At 42.2% G+C, this 26470-nt stretch overlaps 1 protein-coding gene across 1 annotated transcript in view; it reads right to left on the bottom strand.

The window, feature by feature from the left end:
- Nucleotides 1-26470, bottom strand: part of tmem132e (transmembrane protein 132E) — a gene marked incomplete at both ends in the record, with an annotated part of 51915 nt that overhangs the window by 1401 nt on the left and 24044 nt on the right. The window contains 5 exons of the mRNA XM_083685796.1: nt 4121-4315; nt 7803-8082; nt 11404-11609; nt 15858-16001; nt 19704-19896. Of these exons, the coding sequence (XP_083541922.1) occupies nt 4121-4315; nt 7803-8082; nt 11404-11609; nt 15858-16001; nt 19704-19896 (1018 nt within the window). The remainder of the gene's footprint in view (nt 1-4120; nt 4316-7802; nt 8083-11403; nt 11610-15857; nt 16002-19703; nt 19897-26470) is intronic.

The raw sequence follows: 26470 nt of genomic DNA on the forward strand, positions 1-26470 counted from the left end.
CCCTTTGAAGTCCCCCGGATTCACTCCGATCCCTAAATCTTACAGAGCATCTCTAAACATCAGCAAGACCCCCTGCTCAGCACACGCCTAGACACACACAGGCGGTCTGGCTCAGATGTGTACAACAGCACAGCAGAGAAGAGAGAGAGGGAGGGGGGGCGGGGGGGGGGCAACTGTCCTGCAGACAAAAACAGAACAGACAGAGCTGCACGACTGCACGGCAGTTACCTGACAGCTCTCGTCTGGCTTTCAGAATAATGGCAATGGTTGAGCCCATGTCACCACGCCTTTTTGACAGTGGCCTTCAGACTCCCGCTAAAATAAAAGCACCTGTTAGGGAGGTTGACAAAAGAAAAAAAATTTTTTTTTCTCCTTTGACAGGGTGCTTTTAGTCCCCAACAGAGACTTTTTCATATTCCGAGGGAGTGGAGTATTTATCCAAATTCTGTCTGGAACACTCCAGCTGGAGAAAAAGTGTTGGAGGGAGAAACGTCAAGGTTGCGAGGACATTCCCGCTGTTCGAGGCCTCTATCATCTTCACTTGTCAAGATGAAGGGAGCCTTTGATATGCATGATTTAAATAATACATTGAAGAAGGCACCCTGTCCTCATGAACCTGCTGCAGCGCGATAGATCTGACAGAAAAAGGGGCAGGCCATTATGACACTCATCAAACAGAGCATTCTGTAGCGAGTCACCATTTTACCATAAGGTTAAATTAACCAATCAGCAAGATGTGTTGTTACTAATTCGTGAAGGTTAACTTGGATTACTGCGGGTTAACTGCCATAAACACAGTCAAGGCATTCGTACCAAGGCACACTTAGAGAGCCAAAGCACTGCTGACTCATAGAACTGCAGATTTGTGCCTACTTTATCCTCACAGGTAAAAAAAACCTCCTGGATTAATGCATATGCTCAATGACAATAGCTGGCTTGGCAAACAGCTGCATAGTGCACACTCAGGACAATTGAACTTAATAAAACGTTAATCAAATGCACACATACTAAAAACCAACGTTGCAAATGGGATAATACAAAGAGACCTTGCTTGTCCACTCTCCTCAGTGGTGGTTTATGGCTTTCATTCATTTTTAGATGAAAGGGGACGTTTAGCAGGCGTGTGGAGGTTTTTCCTGTGAAACAGAATCAAATGGTGTGAAATAGCTTGAGCACCCCTCTGAGACTTCCGTCAGTGGAGGGATTGGCTGCCTTTTATGGCTCGGCCTCGGAGAGCACTTAGGACAATACATTACGGTAATTAAATTTTAAGGTGGCCAAGCAGAGGAAGGCGAGATAAATTGGAATTTAATGCAGGGTTCTGATGGAGGACCACTTGGGCTGCTGTTGCATTTTGGCCACTGGCAAAGCAATGGAGAGGCAGTGGGGGGGGTGGGGTGGGGTGGGGATCAGGGGGGAGGAGCATCCATCCCCATTTGCCCCGGTATTGAAACCTGCCTGGTTCACTGGTGGGGAATGAACACTGCATGAGGTACACACACACACACACACACACACACACACACACACACACACACACACACACACACACACACACACACACACACACACACACACACACACACACACACACACACACACACACACACAATGCTATCAACCTTCTCTCTAAAGGTGAAGCACTGTGGCCAATTAATTATTTCGGAGGATTACAAAAGTCACACTCCACTGTTGCCATTGTCGAAGCTGCAGCAGAGGAAAATGCATTTCTAAACCTCTTATTGAACAAGATGTCTTTTCACTGGTGTCTGTGATGTTCCCTGGGAGTTTATTTTTTATTTTTTTTACCCAGTCCTGTCTTGGAGGAGCTGTTCGGGCGCCACATCAATAAGGAATATTAACTAATGAGCACTCTGAGCGTCCAACAGTCGATCTCGTGTCTGCAATGCCATAAAAATGCATTACCTGCTCCCACAGATGTTTCCCTCGTAACATTTTAAGATCAATGTATGAACCGTGTGCAGGGCTGCAGGTACATTATTCCATTAGAAGCTTCCTCCTTATGGAAATTAACTCATCATGCAGGTAAGACTCACTTCAAAAACTACCTGTCTGTCAACTAACGTCTCAGGTGTGAGTTGACAGAGTATGTGTGTCCAATTAAGAAACTTAAATTGGACAATGACATTTTCAATAAGAATCGGAGCTACTCCTATCGCTAGTTTTGTCATGTCCGTGACTTGCTTTAATATACAGTGCCTTGCGTAAGTAATGGGATAGTGAAGCACTTTATCTTCTTTTGGCTCTACACTCCAAAGGTTTGAATTTTAAATCAAACAATACTGTGAGTATTGTAAGTAAAAATTCTCTGATTTTATTTGATGGTATTTGCGCACATACTGGTTTCACCATTCAGCAATTACAACACTTTTTATGCGTAGTCCCCCATTTCAGGGTACCCAAAAGTAAAAGCATTGTGACAATTGGCTTGACAGGTGTTTCTGGTAAATCTGGTGTGTTCTGTAACACCATTTGTGCAGGCAAAAGAGAGCTGCCAATGTCTAGTATTGATTCTAGGCTTTGCGTTTGCCTTTGGCGTTTGCTATTGGTGTCTGTCAACATGAGGACCAGGATGAATATTGTAAGATGAATATTGTACCAGAGTGATTGCAAGTGGAAAGTTTGGAGAAAAAATTATCTGCCCAAGATTTACAACATACTACCTCATCTGTGAAACATGGTGGAGGGGGTGTTAATGTATATCTGAGGGCATGTATATCTGAAGGCATGTATATCTGAGGGCATGTATATCTGTCACTAGAACTGACTAACTTGTCTTAATTGATGATGTGACGGCACGAGCAGAATATATTCTGAAATGTACAGAAACATCTTGTCAAGCAAATGCAAATTCATTGGATGGCGCTTCTTCATACAGTAAGACAATGACTGCAAACATACTGCCATAGCAACTAGGGAGCTTTTCACGGCGAAAAAGTGTAAAGTTCTTTACTGGCCAGTAAATCCAATTTAATTTCCTGACTGAAGATGGCTGCAGTACAGGCCTGGCAGAGCATCACCAGAAAAGACACCCGGCGTCTGCTGGGGTCAATGGGTCACAGTTATTGCATGCAAAAGATTGTCGACCAAATACTAAACATGAGTGTTTAATTTGGACATTTGATGAATCTGTCCCATCACTTTTGGGTACCCTAAAACAGAGGGACTATGCATAAAAAGTGTTTATTGGTGAAACCAATATGTACACAAATAGCTTACAAAAAATGGTTTAAAATCTGAGATGCTCTATTTTAACCTCATAGTAATTGTTTGATTTCAAATCCAAACTTTTGGAATGTAGAGCAAAAAGAAAAACATGCTTTACTGTTCCATTACTTACGTAGGGCACTATATGTCAAGATGCTTAAAATAAGCAAATGATGTTATAGTTTTGTAGCCTCCAATATAATGGACAAAAATAATTGTATTCTTTGCTTGAACTACTGTAAACAATTTACTTCACCAGGATGCATACTAGCTGGAGGCTAAAGTCAAGGCTGGGGCTTCGGTAGAAAATAAACCTACATGACACAAATGTATGATTGCACTTGACTCAGACATCTTCACTAAAACCAGTGCAACACACTTAAAAACAAAGACATTTGTAATGCTGTAATGCCCTTAGAATGTGAATGAATAGAATGTCTTGAATGAATAGAATGCGCATTAACAGAATCTTGTACTAGTATTCAGGACGTGGGTCTCAATTCGAAGAGTAACAGCTTGAGAGAGGTTAAGTTCGCTGCTGTGACCATGTTCCAAAGATGCAAGAAGCAAGGATCTTTTGAAGGTAAAAAAAAAAAGGCTATGATAGCTTTGTATTCATACAGAACCTGTGGCAATGCCATGAGAAGACTAAGCTTAACAGGAACAATGGGATCCAAGTAGAGCTCATTATTTTACCTTCGTGAATAGTAAACATACCTATACTACGAGTACCGAACAACACATGTACATATCTACAGAAAGATATGTATACATTTTGTCCAAAAAATAATATATACACAATATAAAAAATATATACACATAACAAATTCCTAAAAGGTGGAAATATGAAAATATGATTTCCTTGCATTCCTAGTATTCCTTGCATTTGTACCTGCTTAGGTGCAGCAAGTGTCTGCAGACCAGTTGCCTTGGCGACCATGGTGTGACTGTTGCCAGGGCTGGGCTGTAGTGCCAACGCCAGTCCCGAGATGGCGTGGACGCGGAGCTCCAGGATCGACACCTTCTCGTCTGTGACCGAAAACTCGGTCTCTCCCAGCACAGCGTCAACAGCGAGTGGAGACTCCACCTGAGAAAAAAAGAGTTTGTCAAGCCACGTATGTGTGTGTGTGTGTGTGTGTGTGTGTGTGTGTGTGTGTGTGAGAGGTTCTGAAAACGAGAGAACTTAAAGTGTGGCTTCCGCCAGCCTCCTAGAACAGCTGACCACGCTCCAACAGGTGGTTAGCCAAAACATCCGAGTCCATCAGAGGGCCACGGAGCACAATACAACATCCATAAAAAAAAACAACAGACTTTTCGTGGTAATCCACAGACCTTGACAGGTCTGCCTTCATAAGGATCTACAATAGACACTTTGAAAGCTCATTATTTCATTCATTTCCTTCCCTTGCTGTTGCATCGAAAGGTCATGTGGGACTTAAAAAGTGAAAAGTCAACCACGGACGCACTCAGCTTCCTCTGTGAGTCAGAGAGCACAATCTTTTTTCGTACTTCATGCTCTCACATCTTAAAGGCTGCCAGTGTAGAATAAAGGAAGCAATGTGAGGGGTTGGTGGTTTACAAGCCATGGCAGGTTCTCTCATCAAAGATAGTTGCCTTTTTATGGTTCTGCTGTTTGGTTGCCGATGAATCAATTCCTCTGTCACTATTAAACACGCATATATGTACTGGACCGGTGAGAGTGGCATCTAGGGAGGATTTTTCAAAACTGCAACTGCGTTTCCTCATTATCAGAATTGCTTGCTCACCTTCAGGCTTAGCACATCATTAGTTATCAAAATATTTCCCTCGCCTCATCTAAGCCTTTTGTTAATCTAGCTTCCAACGACCATAGTTACATTTTATAGTGCTCAAACCTGTTCTATCCCACACACCCCCCCCCTCATGCATTTGCTAATTTTTTTATCATTGAAACGGTAGTCTTGTTGTGCTTCCCTCTCATATTCCTTCACTCCCCTCTCTCCTTCCCCTTCACTCCCCTCTCTCCTTCCCCTTCACAGCTCTCTCTCTCTCTCTGTCTCTGTCTCTCTCTCTCTCTCTCTCTCTCTCTCTCTCTCTCTCTCTCTCTCTCTCTCTCTCTCTCTCTCCCCCACAACAGCCGTTCAAGAGCCATTTGGCACAAAGACAGTTTTGCTTTCCCTGATCTGGTGATTATACTGTGTTGAAGAGGCCGTGAAGAAGACTGGGATGTTCGGCAGACATTAAAAAAGGCACAGCGCCTCAGAAACCAAGGGATTTTAGCCTTTTTATGAGGCCTCACAATGCGCTTGACGTCACAGGCCGCATGTGCCACTGGAGAGTACAGTGCAGTCGTCTTTTGACAATAGTCAGAACTCCCAGATGCATACTGTTTGGATCAGGTTAACTAATGTGCTGGAAAGGAGAGTTCTAGTTCATTGGTCATCCATCTCTCTCTCTCTCTCTCTCTCTCTCTCTCTCTCTGTCCCACCCCCCAAACTCATGAAAATGTAACCTCAGAGGATAAAAGTACACGCATGACTTCTGAAGTTTTCAATAAAGGAGGGGAAATCAGTTGAATGATAAATCACTCTACAGGATACAGCTTTGTTTTGCAGCTTTGCCTTAAAATGTTTTTGAATTAGGTAAATTATTACATGCTGTGTTTTTCCTCCCTAGGAAGAATTGAGAATTGAGTGCAGAATGAATGACTGTGATGAACTAACATGAGAACATAATTCAAACCAAACCACTGCTAAGGCTTCAGGTTGGTATGCTAAGCCAATGGAGCACACTATACTGTACATAGGTTTGTACATACAGTGCCTTCAAAAAGTATTCACCCCCCTGGACTTTTTCCACAGTTCAGCTTTACATTTCTAATTAATTTGTAAACATTTACTGTAACAACACGTACTGTCGGCACTGTAAGTACATGCTGTAGGAGGAGGCCATGATAGACATATCCTGTACTAATGACCATTATCATGTTTCCCCTCCATGCACCTGAACAATAATTGTATTTTTACTTCCTGTCTCTCTTACCCCATTAGCAGGAAACTGGGAGCTATTATCTTTAACATGGAGATGGATAAGAGACTGGGATAATTGAGGCAGAAAGTAATGTCTCTCCCGACAGCGTAAACAAAGCCTGACTTGCTCTGACTCACTCACACCTTTCATAATGCCATACTTCCAGGCAAAGCCAATTATTAGCTTTCCATACGGAGTGGTGCGGGAGACAGAGGCATACATTTCATACAACTGTAGTTAAGTCCTTTCATTATTAATGACCTTGGGGGTTTCTCTTTTTAATTAACAAACTTTTCTTTTATGCATACCGCATGTTCGTAAAAAAAAAAAGAAAAGAGTTGGTTTCCATCCCCAAAAAAGAGACCCCTCAAAATGAAGATTTCTAGATTAAACTATTGCCAATTATCATATATCTGAGGGTACTCCCAAGTTGGACCTCACCAATGAACTGATTGTCTAGAATATGGCATTCACTTAACAAATGAGGTCCTGGAACTCATTTATTTTCATTAGTGAACCTTCTAAGTGAAATAATTTAGGTCTCAAGAAGCCCTATGATTGAACCAATGCAAAGGGCTGAATATTTCAATAGGGCGTGGGATAGTGAGAAAGACTCAATTCATTTTTCAAGACCGCCAGTCCCTGTGCACTATAAAATATGCCTTAAGTTTTAGCTCTTTTAATTGCTTTCAGCCTTCAATAATTGTGGTTTTCTATCATTCAAGCCATCAATCATTCAAGTTGAACAGGTGAGCCGCACAGTGGGAGATTATAGGGAGCAGCTGTATATGGAGCACCTGCCTTTGCAGATGGGGCCATCATCAAAGGCAATTACAGGGAGCACAGCTAGATCTTAGTTATCATTTCATCACCATGTCTTAATGTGGCTTCTTTTGCTTCTTGTCTCCATCTCTTCTGCTTCTATCCTTCTCTTTGGTCCATGGGTAAAAAGCACTGAGGGGGACGGTCTTCTGCCCTTGCTTTTCTCTCACCTGCTTAGTTCATCTAGATCAGTGCCGTTGAAGAAACATTTTGCTCGCACCTGCACTTGCAGCTGCACTTTCATTGAGTGTGAATCAAACTGAAGCACTTGTCTCTTCCTTTGCACATTGCGTCAACCGTGTGTTTCGACTGCAGAACTTTTTTCCTTTAAAGGGATAGTCCAAATCAAAGTGTGTGATATTTTCATATCATGGTATTTGAATCAAAACAATTTCTCCCACTCATTTGGGTATAAGGCCTGCAGATTTCTCCTAATGCATACAGCAGGATCTACACAACAGATGATGCGGATGCAATTATCGCTTTTGAGGTATGAAGACATCTAATCCCTTTAATGAAGTAGCGGACACAATGGATTGGCAGCCATTTCACATTTACAGTATAAGCGAGCTCAACCCCCCACAACGGAAAATATAGTTTTGATGAAGGCTTGATGCCAAAAACACGCCCACGGTGACTGCTGATATGTATTCAATTATCATGATTTTTTTCTTTATTTGAGAGCGCTGGCGTATTGACTTATTAGAGCCATTTCACACTACCAAGACGTGGCTGAGCCTTACCTTGAGAACGGTGGAGCCAAGCTCCAGGCCCACCAGGACGGTGCGGTCCACCAGCTCAGCTATCCGGGGGTCTGCGACCTTGAGGGAGTCTTGTACCAGGTCTGTCACGTCCACCTGCCAGTCAGGCCCCAGCATGGTGATAACCTGGTCGGTGCCCTCGGTGGAGGTGGTGTGGAACTGGGTCAGCACCTTGACCAAGGCACGCTGGAACTGCAGGGTGCAGCCCCGACTCACGCGCCGATCATCATCGTCATCATCGGTGTCGCTGTCTCTAGTGCTCCTGAGAGGGAAGGGGAACGTTTTTTTTAATTAAAATGGGGGGGGGGGTTTATTCAATGCCGTAACCTCTGTCAATGCCGTAACCACGGTCACTGACAAAACATAGGTCCGGTCAAACTACTTGAACTGGCATAGTTCACACAAAAAGTTTGGGAACCCTGTTAAAAGGATATTTTGCATTTTTTTACACCTTATGGAATACTTGCAGGTCAAGGAACCATAAAAAAAAAAGAAAAAAAGTGTACTATCCCTTTAAGTGTTTGCTAAATCATTCACAAAGGTGTACAGGCTTTAAATTGTTAAGTGTGTTGAATAAAAATATGCCGATATTTTTAGGTATTGCATGTCATAAGAAGTACATTATACTGTACAGTTCCTTCTGTAAGTAATGGGACAGTGCCACATTTTGTAGATGGTCAGCTTTTATATTTCTGTACATTTTGGTTTCACCATTCATACATTCCACCACCTTTTATACATAGTCCTCCAAAAAGTGACGGGACAGATTTATATCATGTCCAAATTAAGCACTTGTATTTAGTATTTGGTTGACAATCCTTTGCATGCAATAACTGCCCAAAGTCTACGACCCGACCAGACACTGGGTATTTTCTCTGGCGATGCTCTGCCAGGCCTAAAATCTTATCATCAGGAAATGAAATGCATGTTCAATTGGATTTAAATCTGAAGATTTACTTGGCCAGTCAAGAACTTTCCACTTTTTGACCCTGAAAAACTCCCTAGTTGGTATGGCAGTATGTTTTGTGTCGTACTGTATGAGTGCCATCCAATGAATTTGGAGGCATTTGCTTGTACTCGAGCAGACAAAATGTTTCAGTAAACTTAAGAATACATCCTGCTGCTGCCGTCAGCAGTTACATCATCAAGTTAGCCAGTTCTAGTGACAGCTATACATGCCCAAACCATAACACCCCCTCCAGCGTGTTTCACAGATGAGGTGGTATGCTTCAAATCTTGGGAACATGCTTTTTTCTCCTTTCCTTTTGCAACCACTCTGGCATATGATCATATTCATCTTATCTGTCCACAATACCTTTTTCCAGACCTCTGCAGGCTTTTTAGGTACTTTTTAGCAAACTGTAACCTGACCATCGTTTTTGAGGATAACTAGTGGTTTGCACCTTGCAAGTGAAGCCTCTGTAGTTTGGCTGGTGATGTATTCTGTGCATGGTACTGTAGTCTCTGACACATTCACTCCTTTTGGGTTTTTCTAAATGATGGTGAGTATCAGAGTAGCAGTCTTCCCTGGCCTACCAGCGCGTTGATTGTGATTGCTGAGCTCAATAGTGCCTTTTTTCTTTTACATGAGATTCAAAACTGTTGATTTTGGCAAGACTAAGGTTTTGGCTGATTCTGATAGTTCTTTTCAGAAGTCCTTGACTTTCATTGACACCTCTTTGGTCCACGTGTTGACAGACACCAATAGCAGACTCCAAAGGAAAACGTAAAGCCTAGAATCAATACTAGACATTGACAGCTCTCTTATGCCTGCACAAATGATGTGACTGAACACATTTGGCTAACCAGAAACACCTGTCAAGCCAATTGTCTATGTCAATCATTATTTTTGGTGTGTATAAAAAGCGTTGTAATTTCTAAATGATGAAACCAATATGTACACTATTACCATCAAATACAAGCTGAGAATGTACTCAACGCTCAGACTACAGTAATTGCTTGATTTCACATCCAAACCATTGGAGTATAGAGCCAAAAGAAGAAAAAATGCTCCACTGTCCCATTACGTATGGAGGACACTGTATGTGTCCTGGAGCATCTGTTCTTATTATCAAATAATTTCACATCATAACACTTGATGTTATGAGAAGCTCAATGCTACTCCATGTGGAAGACATCTGTTACAGTATCTAGTCTGATGTGTCCTTTATGACAGAAGTACTCCAAATCAACACTAAACTACTCCGAAAAGCACTAAACCAGCCAGATTTGGACGTGTGCCCTTCCTGTATCAATGGACGCCTAGACAGGAGGTTAACACGCCCAGTGCATCCCAACCAGCCCAATCTGTTCCACCAGAAGACGTACGAGTTGCCAAACTTCCCTCAGCAGTCCTGACAAGCTGCCGGCTTTCCTTAAATGCTAAAAAGCCGTCCTCCGTTCCCCGGGCTAATTAATCTTTGCTTTGACTTATCCTTCGGATAACTTGCGATGCAGGAGCGGCGGCAGCCTGTCAGTGACTGACAAAGCATATCCCACCCATTGATTCACCGAGTCGGCCTGAATATTAAGCAGCTCCGTCCTGTGTTCTCTAAAAGCTCTGACAATACTCAGAACATGCATCGCATCCACGCCGTGTCCAGCTAATGCGAGGCATTTAAGGATAAAGTATAAGGGTCAAGGTGAGAGTAGTTCAGTTTGCTTGTGTTTATTAGCTTGTAGACTACGACGTAGCTGCAGTAGCGGTGGAGAGGTGAGGCTCTTCAGTTAGGAGTGGGAGTAAACCACAGAGACAGCGTGACTCTCATCTCAAGGAGTTTCACAACTCTTTTTTCGGGTCAGAGAGAGTTTACTACCACGAGGCCGTACCTGGAAATATGACTTATGTTTTTTTCCGCAGAGAATTGTCTGTTCTTATTAGGATCTGTGATACACCCAAACAAGCTGGAGCCTTGATGCGTGTCAGCTGGCCTACCCGATTAAAACCTCCTTCCTCTTTTAGAACACATTACTGGATAACACAGCCAGGCAGCAATGCTGCTTGTAGCAAACATGCACTGCGGAGAAAGCTCAGGGCTCAAATGTTTTTTGTTATAGAATAAGGTTAGGGGGAAAGAGAGGGAAGGAGCGAGAGATAGAGAGAGAGAGAGAGAGAGAGAGAGAGAGAGAGGGAGGGAGAGAGGGAGGCAAATGGCTTAATTAAGTTAATTATTGGACACTAAATTACTGCTAAATTAATAGCTTGGTAGTATTGTTGTTCATTTGTGATGTGTTTTTTGCACAGTGGATGTTTTCCCCCCCTCCATGTTCTGACAACATTGCAAACATTTAGTTAAGTGCTTAATGTTTGCAAAAATGTCGTGATGATATTTGGTGTGTCAGTTTTTGTTTTTTCATGTGAGAACATGTTTGCTAAAATGGCGTGATGATATTGGGTGTATCCATTTTTTTTATTTATTTTTTTATATGAGAACATACACTTCTACTGTAAACTAAGCTGACCACCACCATCACTACCACAGAGGTCAGCTACTGTGCATCTGTGTGTGTGTGTGTGTGTGTGTGCGTGTGTGTGTGTGTGTGTGTGTGTGTGTGTGTGTGTGTGAGAGAGAGAGAGACCTACCTGCGGTCAGGCAGGATGGGCACTCTCCACCCTTTGATGAAGCTTAGGTTGTTGTCGGACAGTTCCACTTGGAGGGGGAGCTTGGGCACCCACACGGTCAGCTCCAGGGGGGCACTCAGGTGCTCGTAGCTGAAGATGACACGGGCATTCATGGAGCCCCTTGTCTCCTTCCCGTTGACGAACACATAGTCACAATTCATGGACACCTGGGGCAGACATGGGGTCAAGGGTCAGGAGTCATACATATGATAATGGCTGTGTTGGTGACAGGTGATATGGGTGATATATGAGCATACAGTATAGTCAATAAATGCAGGTGTCAACTAACTAGTATATTATTGTGTTGGTCGACTCTACAGTTAAAGCAAAGGAAATAGGGAAATAGTGTCTTTCTCTTGCTTTAAATCGATTCTAATATGCCATGTGTATTTTTAGGTTGCAATAATCCTCTTTTGTTGACAATACTTTGTCATGAGGGGCTGTATTTTCTGTAATTAGAAATATCTGGGAACATAGTGTAAACAACACTACTTAAGGGGTTTCTCAAATCTAATTTACGTCTCTCCTTGAGTGGAAGAATTGGCCTTAAGTATGGTGTACTCTAAGTCTTTACAAATCAAGCACGTCTCCCTCCCACGACCCCTCCCACATTATCTATGGCATAATGATGTAAACACAATTATGTCGACACATGCGTTATACCGACAAAAGCTTTTAGGCAACAGATAATTCATAGAACGTGAAAGCTTAATACACCAGGCACACACAAAATTGTTGTTTATTTTTTTTCCAAGTCACCCAGCAGAATTCTCATAAATACCCATCCCTTTAATACTAAATTATTTACTGAAATAGATAGCGGGGTTTGCGTTTGGGATACCATCGATGATTTATCTGCCAGTCGTAGGCAGCTGACACTGTAATCAGAGGAGCTAATCTCCTGCAAATGGAGGTTGGGCACGGCAGTGTTCTCAGGGCTGGGGATTCATCATAGCTGGGGAAGATCTGGGTAATAAAAAACCCTGTCTACTCAGACAGGCCACTGAACAATCCATACAGGTTGTGTGGGAGGCCTTGAGAGAGAGAGAGAGAGAGAGAGAGAGAGAGAGGAGCGTTGTTCCTCTTGTTCTAGCACTTTCAAATGATCTGCTCTCAAACTTTACCAACGGTGGCCTTTGTGTGAAAAGGGATTACAGAACAGTCATCCTGGATAAGCTTTGTGGAAATCTGGGTAATAGACTTTATAATAATGATTACAAGCTGAGTGAATCAGACCAAGACACTGTACAGAGATACCTGCCTACCCCGCAAAAAACACAACCACACGGTCGCACACACCCACACACACACACACACACACACACACACACACACACACACACACACACACACACACACACACACACACACACACACACACACACACACACACACACACACCTTATGCACCAAAACACAGTGCAACTTCCATACCACTCCTCCAGCCAGCCACTACAGTACCGCCTAGGCCTCCTCTGCTGTAATGTAACACCAGCTTCTCTCTTCTACTCTCACGCCTGCTGCTCCTCTGGCTAAGCGTACCAGCTAGCTCATACACCCCCAGCTCCTGCGGCAGCTAATAAACACGGTGGGCTAATTGCGAGTCAAAAGCTGTTAACGACCAGGGGCATTGGTGCCCTTCAGGGGCCTGTGAGATCACTCTCGTGCACCGAGCTGCGAGATGCAGCGGGGCTCTCTCTAACGTGCTGTGGCACCTTCCATGGTGCCAGCAGATTGCCTGGGTGGGGTCGGGGGCAAAGACATGGAGGCGGCACTACCCGCCAGAAGGGGGGGTTTCAAAGTCCAGTTTGAATGTGTGAACTGTTTGAATGTACAGTATGGTTCCATGCAGTCATTTGATAAATACATGATTTGCTTGAGCTCCATTGGCTAACCCCTCAATGCCATACACATACTGTAGGCCTTGCATCCACACCACCGGTCTGCTACCTGGAACTGGAGCAGATTGCAGAACAATAATGGATGCAGCCAGTTGTCTTACTGTTCACTAGCAAGCAAAATATTGAAATAACTTTATTGTTCCGAAATAGTTTGGACTAAGCGCAAGACTGTCAAAGATTGGCCTTCAGCGAAATGTAGATCAGAAAGGCCTTGGTCAAGCTTACCTGCCATCATCCCGACTGAAGCTCTAGATAGGGCTTTGTGAAATGTTGCAAATCAAAATACATTGCGTCAAAATACATTTATGAGGTTTGGATTGGCTGGATTGTGTCTTTCTTGTACTATTATCAGCAGTAACAGGCCGACATCCTCATCCTCCTCATTTAACAAATGTGACGATAGGGCAAGACATGCCAAGACACGGGACCTCTCAGGTGTGTTCAGCTCACTTCCACACAGAGCCCAGTCTTATATAAGTTTGTTCCCCCAGCTGAAGGTGAATGTGTCACATTGCAGTGTGTGCCGTGTGCAGCACAGAGGAAGAGGCCATGTTCTTCACGGCTAGGAAGGATGACCACTGGCATGGAAGACGCCACTTTGACGAGACCCTTTATCTCTGTCCTCAGATGGCCGCTGTGACTCACACAGCCTGGGGAGGTAAGGATCAGCTGGGGGAGTCATGTCTCCTGCTCCCTGACTAAACCCCACAGGCCCCCAGCCCTCGCTCGTGTTGCCCATCCCCCCTCCCAGCTCCCCACATACAGCCCCCCCCCCACCACAACAATCCCCCGACTGAGTAGAGCCCAGATGTGTGCATGAATAATCATCCCACCCCTCTGTGCTTACACAGACATATACTGTAGACACACACACACACACACACACACACACACACACACACACACAACTGTAAACTGTAGTGTGAATGGGTTATCTGCCAGTGCTGACATGTCCTGTGGCCTATTTATTTCAAAGGGGGAAGAAAACAAACAAACAAACAAATAAACACCTCAGCAAAGAGAAACGAGAGCAAAGTAACCTTTCCAAATGTTGGGAACAAACAGCACAACAGCAGGTTGGCGAATACCCAAATCTCCAGTAAAAATATGCTTTTATATTTTAGGAACACCAAAATTAATCTGACATCCAGACTGTTTCAATTCCCAGCCTCGGCACTATATATATATATGACAAGACATTCTAAATGCTGAATGCTTTACTTAGACCAAGCGGAGGCTGTTGTCTAGACTTGAGTGCTGCACAGATACAAGACACATTTAGCAAGGCTACAATAGAAAACCTGATTATATTAGATTTGCATGCTCGCTGTATGAATAATGTGGCCCGCAAAATGTGAGGGGGGAGCACAACCTTTATCGGGGCCTATGGACCTCTTTTTTGTATTGTAGGGAGTGTTTTATTGAACTGTCAGGACTCATATACGCCTCGGCTTGAAGGCCTCATCTTGAATTAGCCTCTAAAGTTCAATGGCAGGGGCAGCGAAGCAAGCCCACTCAATAACACGCAGCTAATGCCTCGCCTTTAACGGTGGCAGCCAGTGATAATTCTAAACGTTCTCACAAACAGATTAATAGCAAAATGTCATGATTTTTTATATGCATTCTGACATATGGATCTCAATGTTATAAAATGCATGAATGTCAGAATAAGATTAGGGGGCAGACTGTATTCAGGGTTTATAGTGTTCAGTTGACCTTTTCCCCCCCCACTCATTCTGAAGACATTTGCATTGTTACTGTGCACTCTGCCTCTTGAGTAACCCTAAATATAACGATCAAGTGATTGGAAATGCTTAACATACCATTGAATGTCTATATCATGTTTCCTTGCATGTCACACAAGGTGATTCTATCGTCAAATGCACAGGGAGAGAAACAACAAATAAGTTGCATTTCCAGTTGAAAGGTTATAGCCCCCTTTATCCACTTCTCCAGCTGCAAAAAACCATAGGGGCTTGCTAGCTAAATGTGGGTCCTTATGTATTCCACAAATGGGAGTTCATATTGTATTCTCCAGCCGTGTGCCCTGTGGGCCAGAGTATGTGTTTGTGATTCATCACAGGACACTAGTGTCGTCCCCTTGCCTCCAGTCCTCATACTTGGTTAAGTGAATGAGAATAGACAGTAGGCCTTGCACCAGATAACAGAGCTAAACTCAGGGCTGTGGATGTGGTGACTCTACTGAAGTAGGCCAGAGAAACATTTCAAAAGCGTCCTACAGGGCTATTACGGTGCTTTGTAGCCTATTGATTTTGATGTACCACAAGAGAACATGAACATCCATCGATTCATCCTCGGAGTTAAAAAAGGAATTGAGTCAAGAACATATATAGACAAGCATATAATGAGGTTTTGATGGTTGTATGATGGTATCCGAAAGCGTTGCCATGGGTTCCATTAGGGTCTGTATGAGTGTAGTGGGGTTCCATTCTTTAATGGCACATTACCATGACTAGATTATTCTCAGGGGAGGGAATAATTGTTTCACCATACCTTGACGATGTCTTCATTTGAGGACTTGCACTCCATGAAGGACGATACGTCAGTGACAACTCCACTAATTTCTATGGAGACCACCTTCACTGGAATGGCCACAGTTCGCCCCGTCAGTATAGCCGTGTTAATGATCTCTGTGTCCTGTCGAGATAAAGGAGAGGGAATACACATGAAAACAGTGTTGGAGAAAGAGACAAGAGCTCTTCCTTCATAAGCCACCAGTGTGTGTGTAATAAAAAATTGCACATTTCAAAGAGGCAGCGCCAAAACAGCCCAAAAACTTCTCATAGATATAATGGATTTAGTTTTTATGGCCTTTTTTTAAATACAAGCATTTTGAAAAGAAAATGAAATGAGAAAACAGGAGAAATGTGCAAAGGGAATACATGAACATCAATCACGGTGCAGGACACTTTTTATGTTTTCCCTCTGAACTGCATTTCTCTCCAAATCAAGCTGAGCTAAGTTATACAGAAGACAAGATGTTCACATTGTGGTGGTATGCAAAGTAGTGTGAGTTGCTCAGAGAAATCTAACAATGTTACTTAATTTAGATACATACATACATTTTCAAAACTAACAGATGACAAAGAGACATCTTTCAAATCTCTGCTTAACATAATTCAAGCCTCAAACCTTTGTATTTGTCCTCACAATCTTAACTGGTTACTGATGAATCAGCATTAAAAAAAGAGTGATTGATTCATGGAGAAAGAGGTATACAGGTCCTATGCAATATACCACAGCAGTTATAACAACAGCTTCAAATCCCACGCCCGGGAAATAAACAACTGATTATAGCAGGGCCAAGACAGTAAACAGATTTACACTTGTATCATGAGTCCAGTGAGACAGAAACAGCCAATTAAATTGCCCATTCGGCTTTCAATTGGAGGAGTATGAATCAATTCATTATTTTGGTGGAACATAAGCTGCACGGGGGGTAACAAGTCTGACTCTAATTTGTGTCTGTCGAGAAACTCAAAATCATACTTCAATCAAAACAACATATTTTAATATATTTATCAGCACCACCACCCTAAAATGATATGTTATGTTGTTTCTGGAGACATGCATGTTAACCTCTGCCTTAAACTGGTATTCTAATACAGTAAGAGAGCATTCTAGGCCCTACCCAGGCATATGTTCACTGACAAAGAGTGTAAACTATAAGTCATGTCCCCTATTGTATGCAATCCAAAAACCAATACATTTGACTTATGACTGGACATGGCAGGTAATCACACAATCTAGCCAAACCGATATCAAACTAAAGCAGGTATGGTAGAACAAACCATGGTCAGGTCTTGTCTTTATCAGACTCCCAGTTCTAACACCATTCTACCTGTTGACACATTTGTTTGCAATAAAATGTAACAGCAAGGTAATTATCCCTTCAGGAGAATGTGTTTGCCTCCCAGTTTGTAACTGTAGATTAGTCACTGCAGAGCAATGACAGCGGCCTCCAACTCTGACAAATTACAGGCCGAGAAAATAGAGTCCAATAACTCTTTTCTCACAACAAACCACATTGCCACCTTGTAAAAAAAAATAGCTCGTCCTCCATCAAGTTTTTCATTTTCATGTGTCAAACAGTATTCTGTTGCTCCTCTAATGTGCTAAAATGTAAATAAGGGTGCAGCAAATTTATGGTGGCGGTAAGTGTTACCGCAGTGTCCAGAGTAATGAGTGAGAGCTTATCTTGAACACAGGGAGGGAGAGCTATCAATAACATGCAGGTGGATTATTAAACATTTTATGGCCTGTGAGACACCAAGGTTAACATTTTTATATCCATCGCATTAAGATACACAGGAAGGAAACTGTCAGCTGGTGTACATAAGACCGTGGCTATCCTAGCTTCAATAAAAAAGGACTGACAACTATATCAGTTCAACACTCTGCCAAAGTGAAAAGCTAACTAAAGGAAGTGTTACGACGATGAGTTATTGATGATTATTATAAGTTATAAGTTAGTGTAGTTAATGTGAGCACTATTTTAAGGATTTCATCGAAGTAGAATCCACATCCATTCAAGTGCCCAAATGAATAGCTGTAAGAGAGGGAGAGAGAGCTTGGCATCTCCTGAACTGCTGGGTGTTTGACAGGCAGAATAACAAGTGAGACCTATCAAAGCCTCGACTGCTTTCTGAGCCCAGTCTCCCTCCTCAAATCTCATGTAAATGATGAAACTCCACACTGTGCCAGATGTGTGTGCGTGTGCGTGTGTGTGTGCGCATGTGTGTGTGTGTGCGTGTGTGTGTGCGTGTGTGTGTGTGTGTGTGTGTGTGCATGTGTGTGTGTGTGTGTGTGTGTGTCATGCGCATGCTACAGGGCCTCAACAAAACTAAACTATGTTTTATTTATTATCTGTTCGTTACTGCGGCAGGGGGGCAGTGGTGGAGCCAGCAGTACACTGCAACCCCCCCCCCCCCCCCATTGCCTATCCCTTCCTCCCCACACCCCATCCCTCGTTACTAAGGAAGCCCCCCTGAGAGGGATACTGAGGCTGGGTGCTAATTGTGGCCAGACTGTGGTGGCCAAGGGACCTGGTGGGGCCTGACAGACAAAATGATAGGCCCCGGTGTGATTTAACCACATCCTCCTGGAAGACGCCCGCACTGTAAATTAACCATCCCCAACTCCCCAGTTGTAGCAGCTCAGCTCTGGCTGGCAGTGAACCTGCTTAGTAAAGCTTTTACATCCTGGGATTTGTTTTATCTCTCTTCATCCACCCACCCCTCCCTCCTTGTTAAAAGCTAAATCAGAGTGGGGATTCATTTTGTGCATTGGTGTTCCATGGCGTTCCATGGCGTGGCCCTCGCCCATGTATTCTTGTTGTTGTTTGTCACTCCACAAAATGCATCGTGTGTGTTTTTGAAGATTGCCTCCTCCTGTCTAACAAATCTGTGGATGCCGAAAAAATACTGATCTGTGCCTTCTGGATTTCTAACAAGCTGTCAGTGGATGTGCAGTTGCAGTTGCAAAGTGCTGCGTTGATCACGTCTGCCGCTGTCGTTACTCTTACAATTACCCAACACCTAGATGTGTGGTGTTAAGATGCTGTCTGTTCTTCTGCAGCACATGAAGGCAAATCAGCAGCTGACAATGTATGAAATGGCTCAGGTTGTTTCTGCGATGCTATTTCTATGCTATTCCCCTGCATTGGCCTTTCCGTGACTCTGTTCAGCTGTCCACTCGTTCTGGCCGGCCCACCTAACAAACTACACCACCAGGTTACATGAACACGCAGAGGTCACCTTCTTCCCGCTTATTAACCTCTGCAGTTGAGTGTCAAAAATTGTCTTCAGCACCTGGGTACCCTCTTGGACCATGTGGTATTTCAAGTCTATATAAATATATGAGGGGCCAAGAGACAAGCTCTCACTTCGACATTTGACTCACCAGCTGCATTTTAATGGCCAAATAATGAAGTCTCCTAGAGACTTTCCAGAAGTCAAATAAGGGAGGTGAAACCACACAAGTGGGACTTGACCTTTCTGGGCTGGCCCACTATCTACCTATTATTTGATTAATGTCCCTTGTTTACACAATCTGTGTTTGCTGCGTTCTAATTGCCTCTTCTCACAAGATAGAAGAGCCGCAATTAAAAGAGCAAGAGACTCTCAAGCATGGTGTGCTCCATAATGTAGGTCTAAGTGGTCTACGTGCCCTTTCTTAGCAGGTCAAATCAGCATATCAGCAACATCTGAGGTGCTGACAAGCATGTTGCTGATGACGCAGCTTTCTATTTTTTCAGATTTTTTCATTTTTTCCAATGGACATATTCAACTAACATCTTTGATATAATACTGCCTGGTTGTGATGTCAGGTGTCACTCACCATTGAGAGTGGAATGATGGCCTGAATATCCCTCTGAACCACCGTCAACTCGGTCACCACCTTGTCCGAATCTGGAGGCGGGTTCTGTCCCCGGTAATCGATGTTCCAGTTAATCCTCCTGGTGACCGATTGGCTGGTGAAATTCTCCATCTCAAAGTCAAGCTGCATCACCTCAATATTGGCGAATGAATCCCTGCCAGGGAAGAAAAACAGTATAATTGAGCCAATTGAAGCATGAGACACCAATTACAGCGACAAAAACACCAAATCATGCCATTTCATTAATTTACAAGGGCTTAATGAGGGTCAGCCCTGCATTTGATCATTCAATACGTTAACGAGTTAGCCAGGAGCATAAACAGATGTTCGGTCATGTATGAGGCATTCTGTATCGAAACAATCAGTAAATGAAACAATTAGGCTGCCATTCTTGCACATCTGGTGTTTTTGGGATGAATGATTAGTTCCGGGATTTGAGCTTTTTTTAACCAATCAACCATGCATGACACCTCCATGCACATGCATGAACATGTGTGCAGGGCAGTTTCAGGTTGATTATGTGAGAGATAGACGTTTTTGTTTAGGTTATAACTGCAGTATGTCAAAGGCTGCACATGGAAGAGGGTGGAGCCTCCACAATCAAGGAAACAGTTCAGAGATCACTCAAATTAATGTGGGAGAAAGAAATCAAAATCAAGTGGTGCTAAGCAATAAATCTGGTTCCTTGTCCAAAAGTTCAAGCTACAAGAATGAGCAGTGAGTTACACAATTCAGGGTATTAGACAGAAGTCATAGGACAATAAAAACTAACATTTCAAGTGCATTTCAGTGTGATCATAGATCACAGCTAACTCAATGGGTGTCACAGCACAACAAAACCTGTTCATGACATGTATGAAAACCTGTTCATGACATGTATGAAAACCTGTTCATGACATGTATGAAAACCTTTTCATGACATTTCAATGTTAATTACTATTATCCATATGTGCTTACCTCCCAGCTGGTTATGGATACCACCCATGCAGTAAATTGATCCAATATATGATTTAATATTCCCGTAACATTTCCATTTCAAGCATACAACCATATATGGGTTAAAGATTTCACCCAACATCTCACTCAACATCAATGCATTATATACTGTATATAGTACTGTACACAAACATTCAACCATACTGCTTTTGCATAATTAATCTTCCTGTAGGATAGTACAAGACCACTGAATCAACATTAAGATGAAAGCTCAGTAAAAGCAGATCAAAACAAGATGTTTTATGTATGATAAAAGACCATCACACCATATACATGTACAAACCCATGTGTTACAAGCTAGGCCAATATCGCTTTCCACAAGACACATTCTGCCCGAGATATCTCACAAATGGGAGCAGTAAGTGTACGCCGTGTAGGCCGTGAGTGTACGTTCCAGGTTTACAGGACCATTACCGCCAACCTTGACCTGGTTCAAAAATTAACCGCCGTGCTATCTTCCCTCTGCAGAGAGAAGTCTGCCATTCGTCGGGAAAATGCCAACGTGCTGTAATGAAGACTGGGGGCCTGGAGTCCCTATCTCTCCACTACTGCGTCTCTCACAAAAAGCCATACTGGAAAGTGGCATGATGAGATCTGACAGCCTAAATGAGCTCTGCCTGTTTGTCTCAACATCACTCATGGAATATCCCTTCCTTGTATCTGTGACACTCCTTGCATAGGTAGCTCTCTACGAGACGCTGGTTGACAAGTGTGCTGAGAAGAGAAGACATCCGGATCGCTGGAGAGGAATGCAATGCAAGCACACAGGTGGGTATGGGAGTAAATGTGCTGTAGGGGAATGCTGTGGGGATGTAGCCTATTTAAATAGAGGGCCACATAGGGTTAACAATGCCCTCTCTGTATGCCCCTGGTTAGCTTTAGGAGCAGATGCTTAGAATGTTACAGCTTTCTTGCTCTGATCATGGCCCTGTTGAAGTGATTAGCAAGAGATTTCTCCGGGTCAAATCCCTTGGAGGCAGTTATTTAACAGCTTAATGACATCTACCCTCAAGGGGAGGGGTGTGTTGCTAAATATAATATCTACCTTGTAGCACAACTGAGCTGAATTCTCTCTGAATCTACACCAACAGCAAGGTTGAGCTCTGTAACATGGTTCAGTTGGTCGGCCGACAGAATATGTATGACTGCAAGACTTCAAATTAGCTTCTTTAAAACAGTCAGCATATGTAACATTAGAAAAGAGAGACAATTCAAAAAAGGGAGGCCACATTTATTTGTGTTTGAAACGACCGTTTTTGTGTCTAATTTCTGATGGACTTGAGCACTCAACAGTGGGAGATGGCTGGTTAGCTCTTTCAATACTCACAGAGGATAACTACTGAAGGACTGAGACAGAGTGATTCACATGACTACTGGTGGAATAACACTTCACTTTAAAGCTCTGGGAGTACTCAGCCGCCACTAATTTCAATGTTTGTTTGAAACACTTTCAATGACAAACAAGTCAAAGTCAAGTTTCTTTCTCGCTGGTCTAGTCTGGACAGATATCGATAGGCCTACATTATCATTTAGATTAGGAACAGGTGAAAATTGCCATCGAAAGGAAAATCTTGTCATTCAGGAGAGTGCCTCCTCAATTGTTCCTTGGAATCAATATTGACAATTATAAGTCAGCACCAATAACTGAGGGAGAATGCCAAAAACTGCCCTCCTGATTGCTTTACCCTTTGTTTAAAATGGAATTATTCAGAGAGAAATTTCAGTAACCGAGAATCAATTGCCATCAAATTTGATTTTCCGTCCATCCTGGAGGGTACATGGTAAGACACTGCATTTACAAAATGAATATTGCCATAATTAGAGCAGAAATCAATAGCCCAGTATAATGCGCGCAGGAGGTGAGAGAGAATCCTGTCAACAACATGGTATTAAGCAGTGTTATGTTGTGGCTGGTTGAAAATGGCCTGTATTTAGAATAATTTCAGGGATGATTAGCCAGCAATTCAGTGGGAGATTTTGGGGGAACTTAAGGCCACACAACAAAGAGGGTGAATTGTATCAAAGGTGGTGCCATGTTCAAAAGAGCACGACCTGTCCCTGTTGATAGACTGCATATGATGTTCAGATAAACAAAACCTGCTTTTTAAACAGAATTGATATTCTGGTGTAATGTGCTCTTCGGTCAGATGCATAGTGATGTTGAATACAGATTCCAGCTGGGCACAGTGGGGTGATATGTAGATGTATACTGATGAAGCACATTTTGCAGTGCTTTAACCTGTTCTTCAACGACTTTCTTTTATACACACATGTTCTTACCAGAGATGTTAAAAAACGTATTTCTTTCAGTTTTTCAGCTGTTAGTGCAGGCAATTTCTAACTGTTTAACATTTAAACTATAATAATAATAATTTAATTATGCGGTATACTGATGGCATATGGCTTACACATTTGACCGCTAGATATAGGTATGGTTATACTGTATGGTTTCTAACTTTTTGTCAGGGAACCCACAAAAAAGAACTATAGGTCTCTACTTGCACTAAAGCATTACACTTTTTAACCTGAAAGCCTGAATGTGAGGGCAACACCCAAAAGGTGCATTGGAAGACAGGTGTGGATTTCAGGCAGGTTCAGTAAGCCTAGGCGTTTTTTTTATAGGGAAGCGCAGGTGGATAGAACACTGAAGCCTAATGATGGAGCCCTTTCACTAGACCTACATGCTGACAAATCGGCTATTTTCATTACATTTACCACCGATTACCCCGTTTCATAAAACTGATTAGTGAATGCACTAATTATGCAGCCCTGCCACTCACGAAAAAAACAACAAGGAAAATATGACATTGCACTTGAAGTAATCAGACAGTTAAGCAATGCATCTGGTTAAGCAATGCAACTTGTGGTTTTATTGCAAACTTAGACCTACAGGGAAATACAGAATAGCAGAATACTATAGGCTACAGGTGGTATGGGGTTCGTTCTCTCTGTTCGGCTCAGTTCAAAAGGAGAGGTGGACAAGCGCACAGACCTCACCAAGTAAATCTATGCTAGGTGGCAGACAGGCTGTGAAATGCACTGGAGTGGGAATCTGAATGTGCGTGCACCAGAAAATACACTGATACGTGACTCTGTTATTGGGGGGTAACATGAATAAAAGACAGTTGGTTGCGTTATTAATATTTAAAAAATATGTATTTCATTTTTCATGACTAATAATATTCCCTTGGTTAGAAATAGATAGTAAAATTAACGTGTTTCATTTAGAGAGTTTCTCCTTACCATCAAAAATGTACAAGTTAAACGTTAACATCCCTAGTAGACTACACTAGAAGATTGATCATGCTTTATGATTGCAGATGAAAATATGATCTCTTATTGGCTTAGATGTTACTCTAAGTCATGTCTAATGAAGGCTTTTATCCCTATTAGGCTTAATGTGGGACTCTCTTTGGCATGGATACACTCATACTCATACTTTTTTGCAAGCAAATAATTTACAAAGCAGCCTACCTAGCATGGTCCATTACCTCAAATATATACTGAAGTCGGCACAAAAAGGAATAACTATATCACAGTTAAATGTGCCTTCACAAAGGTTTCCCAATTAATGTTATTGCACTTAGCTGGATAAAGTGGGTCTGAAATCGCTTGAAGATTCCGTCACCTTTATTGCTTTTTAAAAGCTAAAAGGCTAATTCTATTAAATCAAAGGAATACAGGAACTTTATCGGACTTTTTATCCTCAGGCAATTGTTACCTGACTCTAAAACTTCGAGGAAACCCATTAGCGGTGGTGTTCAGTAACGCAGAATAAGTATTTCGTTACTGTACTTAATGTAGGTTTTTTTGGGGGGTATCTGTACTTTATTTGAGTACTTATAAATCTGGCAAATGTTACTTTTACACACAATTATTATTATTTATTTGAAATGTACTTTTACTCCGATACATTTTTCACTGACACACATTATTCGTTACATCTGCATTCAATCTGTCCAATCATGACGACGCTTGGATCCACACTTTGATATGGATTTTGAGTCAAAATTTGACTATAGCTTACCTTCAACACCGGTTTTTCTCCTCTCGTCGTAACAGGTGTAAAGACGTTTAACATGAGTATAAGACACAATATGATAATTCAACTTTAGCTATCATCTGTAAAAAGAGCAGCTTTTCATACATCCGACAATACCTGCAAAATAGGCACGAGACGAAATAGCGGAGAATTGACATTACATGTTATAGGCCTATAAAAACGCACCCTATGGATAATAAAGTGTAAAGAATAAAGAGAGGAATGTCCGTAGAGACAGGAGTCAGGTTTAAGGTTGTAGTGGTATTGGGACATGAGAGGAATATATAGGCTACTATCCAGGACAGGAGAAGATCATTTTTCTTCCCCTGTCATCCTTTCTGCGTTGGCTTCATGACTGTGGTGTGACAGAGACAGGTAGGCTTAGTGCATTGTGTTATAGGCCTATCAAACGTATTACTATCTTATAGATTTACAATGACAGATCAAAGAGGCACACATTCTTTTATATAGGCTTTGGGGTATCCACTGTATCTTTGGTGGTAATGTTTTAAGGTGAGCTATGCTCATAAAACATATTTAGAAATGTTTATTATTAAGAAACAAAATGTAACAAATGTGGAAAACACTGATACTGTATGAATAATATGACATTTAGGCCATATTTACCAGCCCTAACTTAATTTGAGCACTTTGACTTAAATTGTGTTACCTTTCAGAAATAGCAAACAAATTAATAAATAAATGTCTGTCTGTTTTTTTAATAAATATCACTTACTTTTATTTTGATACCTAAGTTAATTTAAAACCAAATTTACATTTATATTTTTGACATTTAGCAGACGATTTTATCCAAAGCGACTTACAACAAGTACATTTGTCTAAAGTATGTGAATCATCTATATATCAGTCATCATATGCTACATGCTTCATTTTTTTAGCAAGGTATCTATACTTTTACTTAAGTATGACTTTCATGGTACTTTTTACATGACTTCCCATTAGTAACAAATTAACTCAGGACATTATCACAAGTTCATGACATGATTTTATCAATATGGCAATTCTTATTAATAAGGCTTCCTATTGTCAGTTTTCTGATATTGTGGCATGTGTGAATCTAACAACATACAATACATTTGATTGGGTTTTTTCAACAGGAAAACATACTTATATATAACTATTCTCTTCATTTTCCTAAGCCGACCCAAAACACCATGACTACTTTGACTGAACTGGGTGCCTGACAAAAGGAGTGGTTACACTCTGTCTCTGTATCCCATGGTTGGGTTAGGGTTAGGGTTAGGGTTAGGGTTAACCCTACCGGACAGGATTTCCAATATGGTGACAGGATGGCAAAGATTACTAGACACGGTCCGGCTAAGTATAGCAAGGAAGGCCAACAATAAGAGGCAAAGATGAAAAACAAAAGGATGGCTCATCTTTTATTCAGGTTATGTCATTGTTTCTTTCTTTCTCTCTCCAGGACCACTGGGTCACTCTCTTTTCCCACAGGGGGGGGGGGGGGGGGGGGGGTATTACAGGGATCTGCAGTGGCTAAATAGCTCAGAGGTTTAGGATAAGCAGAGCAAACTCTTAATGCCGCCTTTGTTAATGAGTTGAGTGCATTAGTGATTTATTTTTGCTAATTCTAGGCTTCCTCCGCCCAGAGGTACTGATATAGCAGAGCTTGCATGGGATTTCAATGTCATCACTGCTGACTCAGATGGAG

This window comes from Argentina silus (assembly GCF_951799395.1).
Source record: "Argentina silus genome assembly, chromosome: 2".
Taxonomy (NCBI): domain Eukaryota; kingdom Metazoa; phylum Chordata; class Actinopteri; order Argentiniformes; family Argentinidae; genus Argentina; species Argentina silus.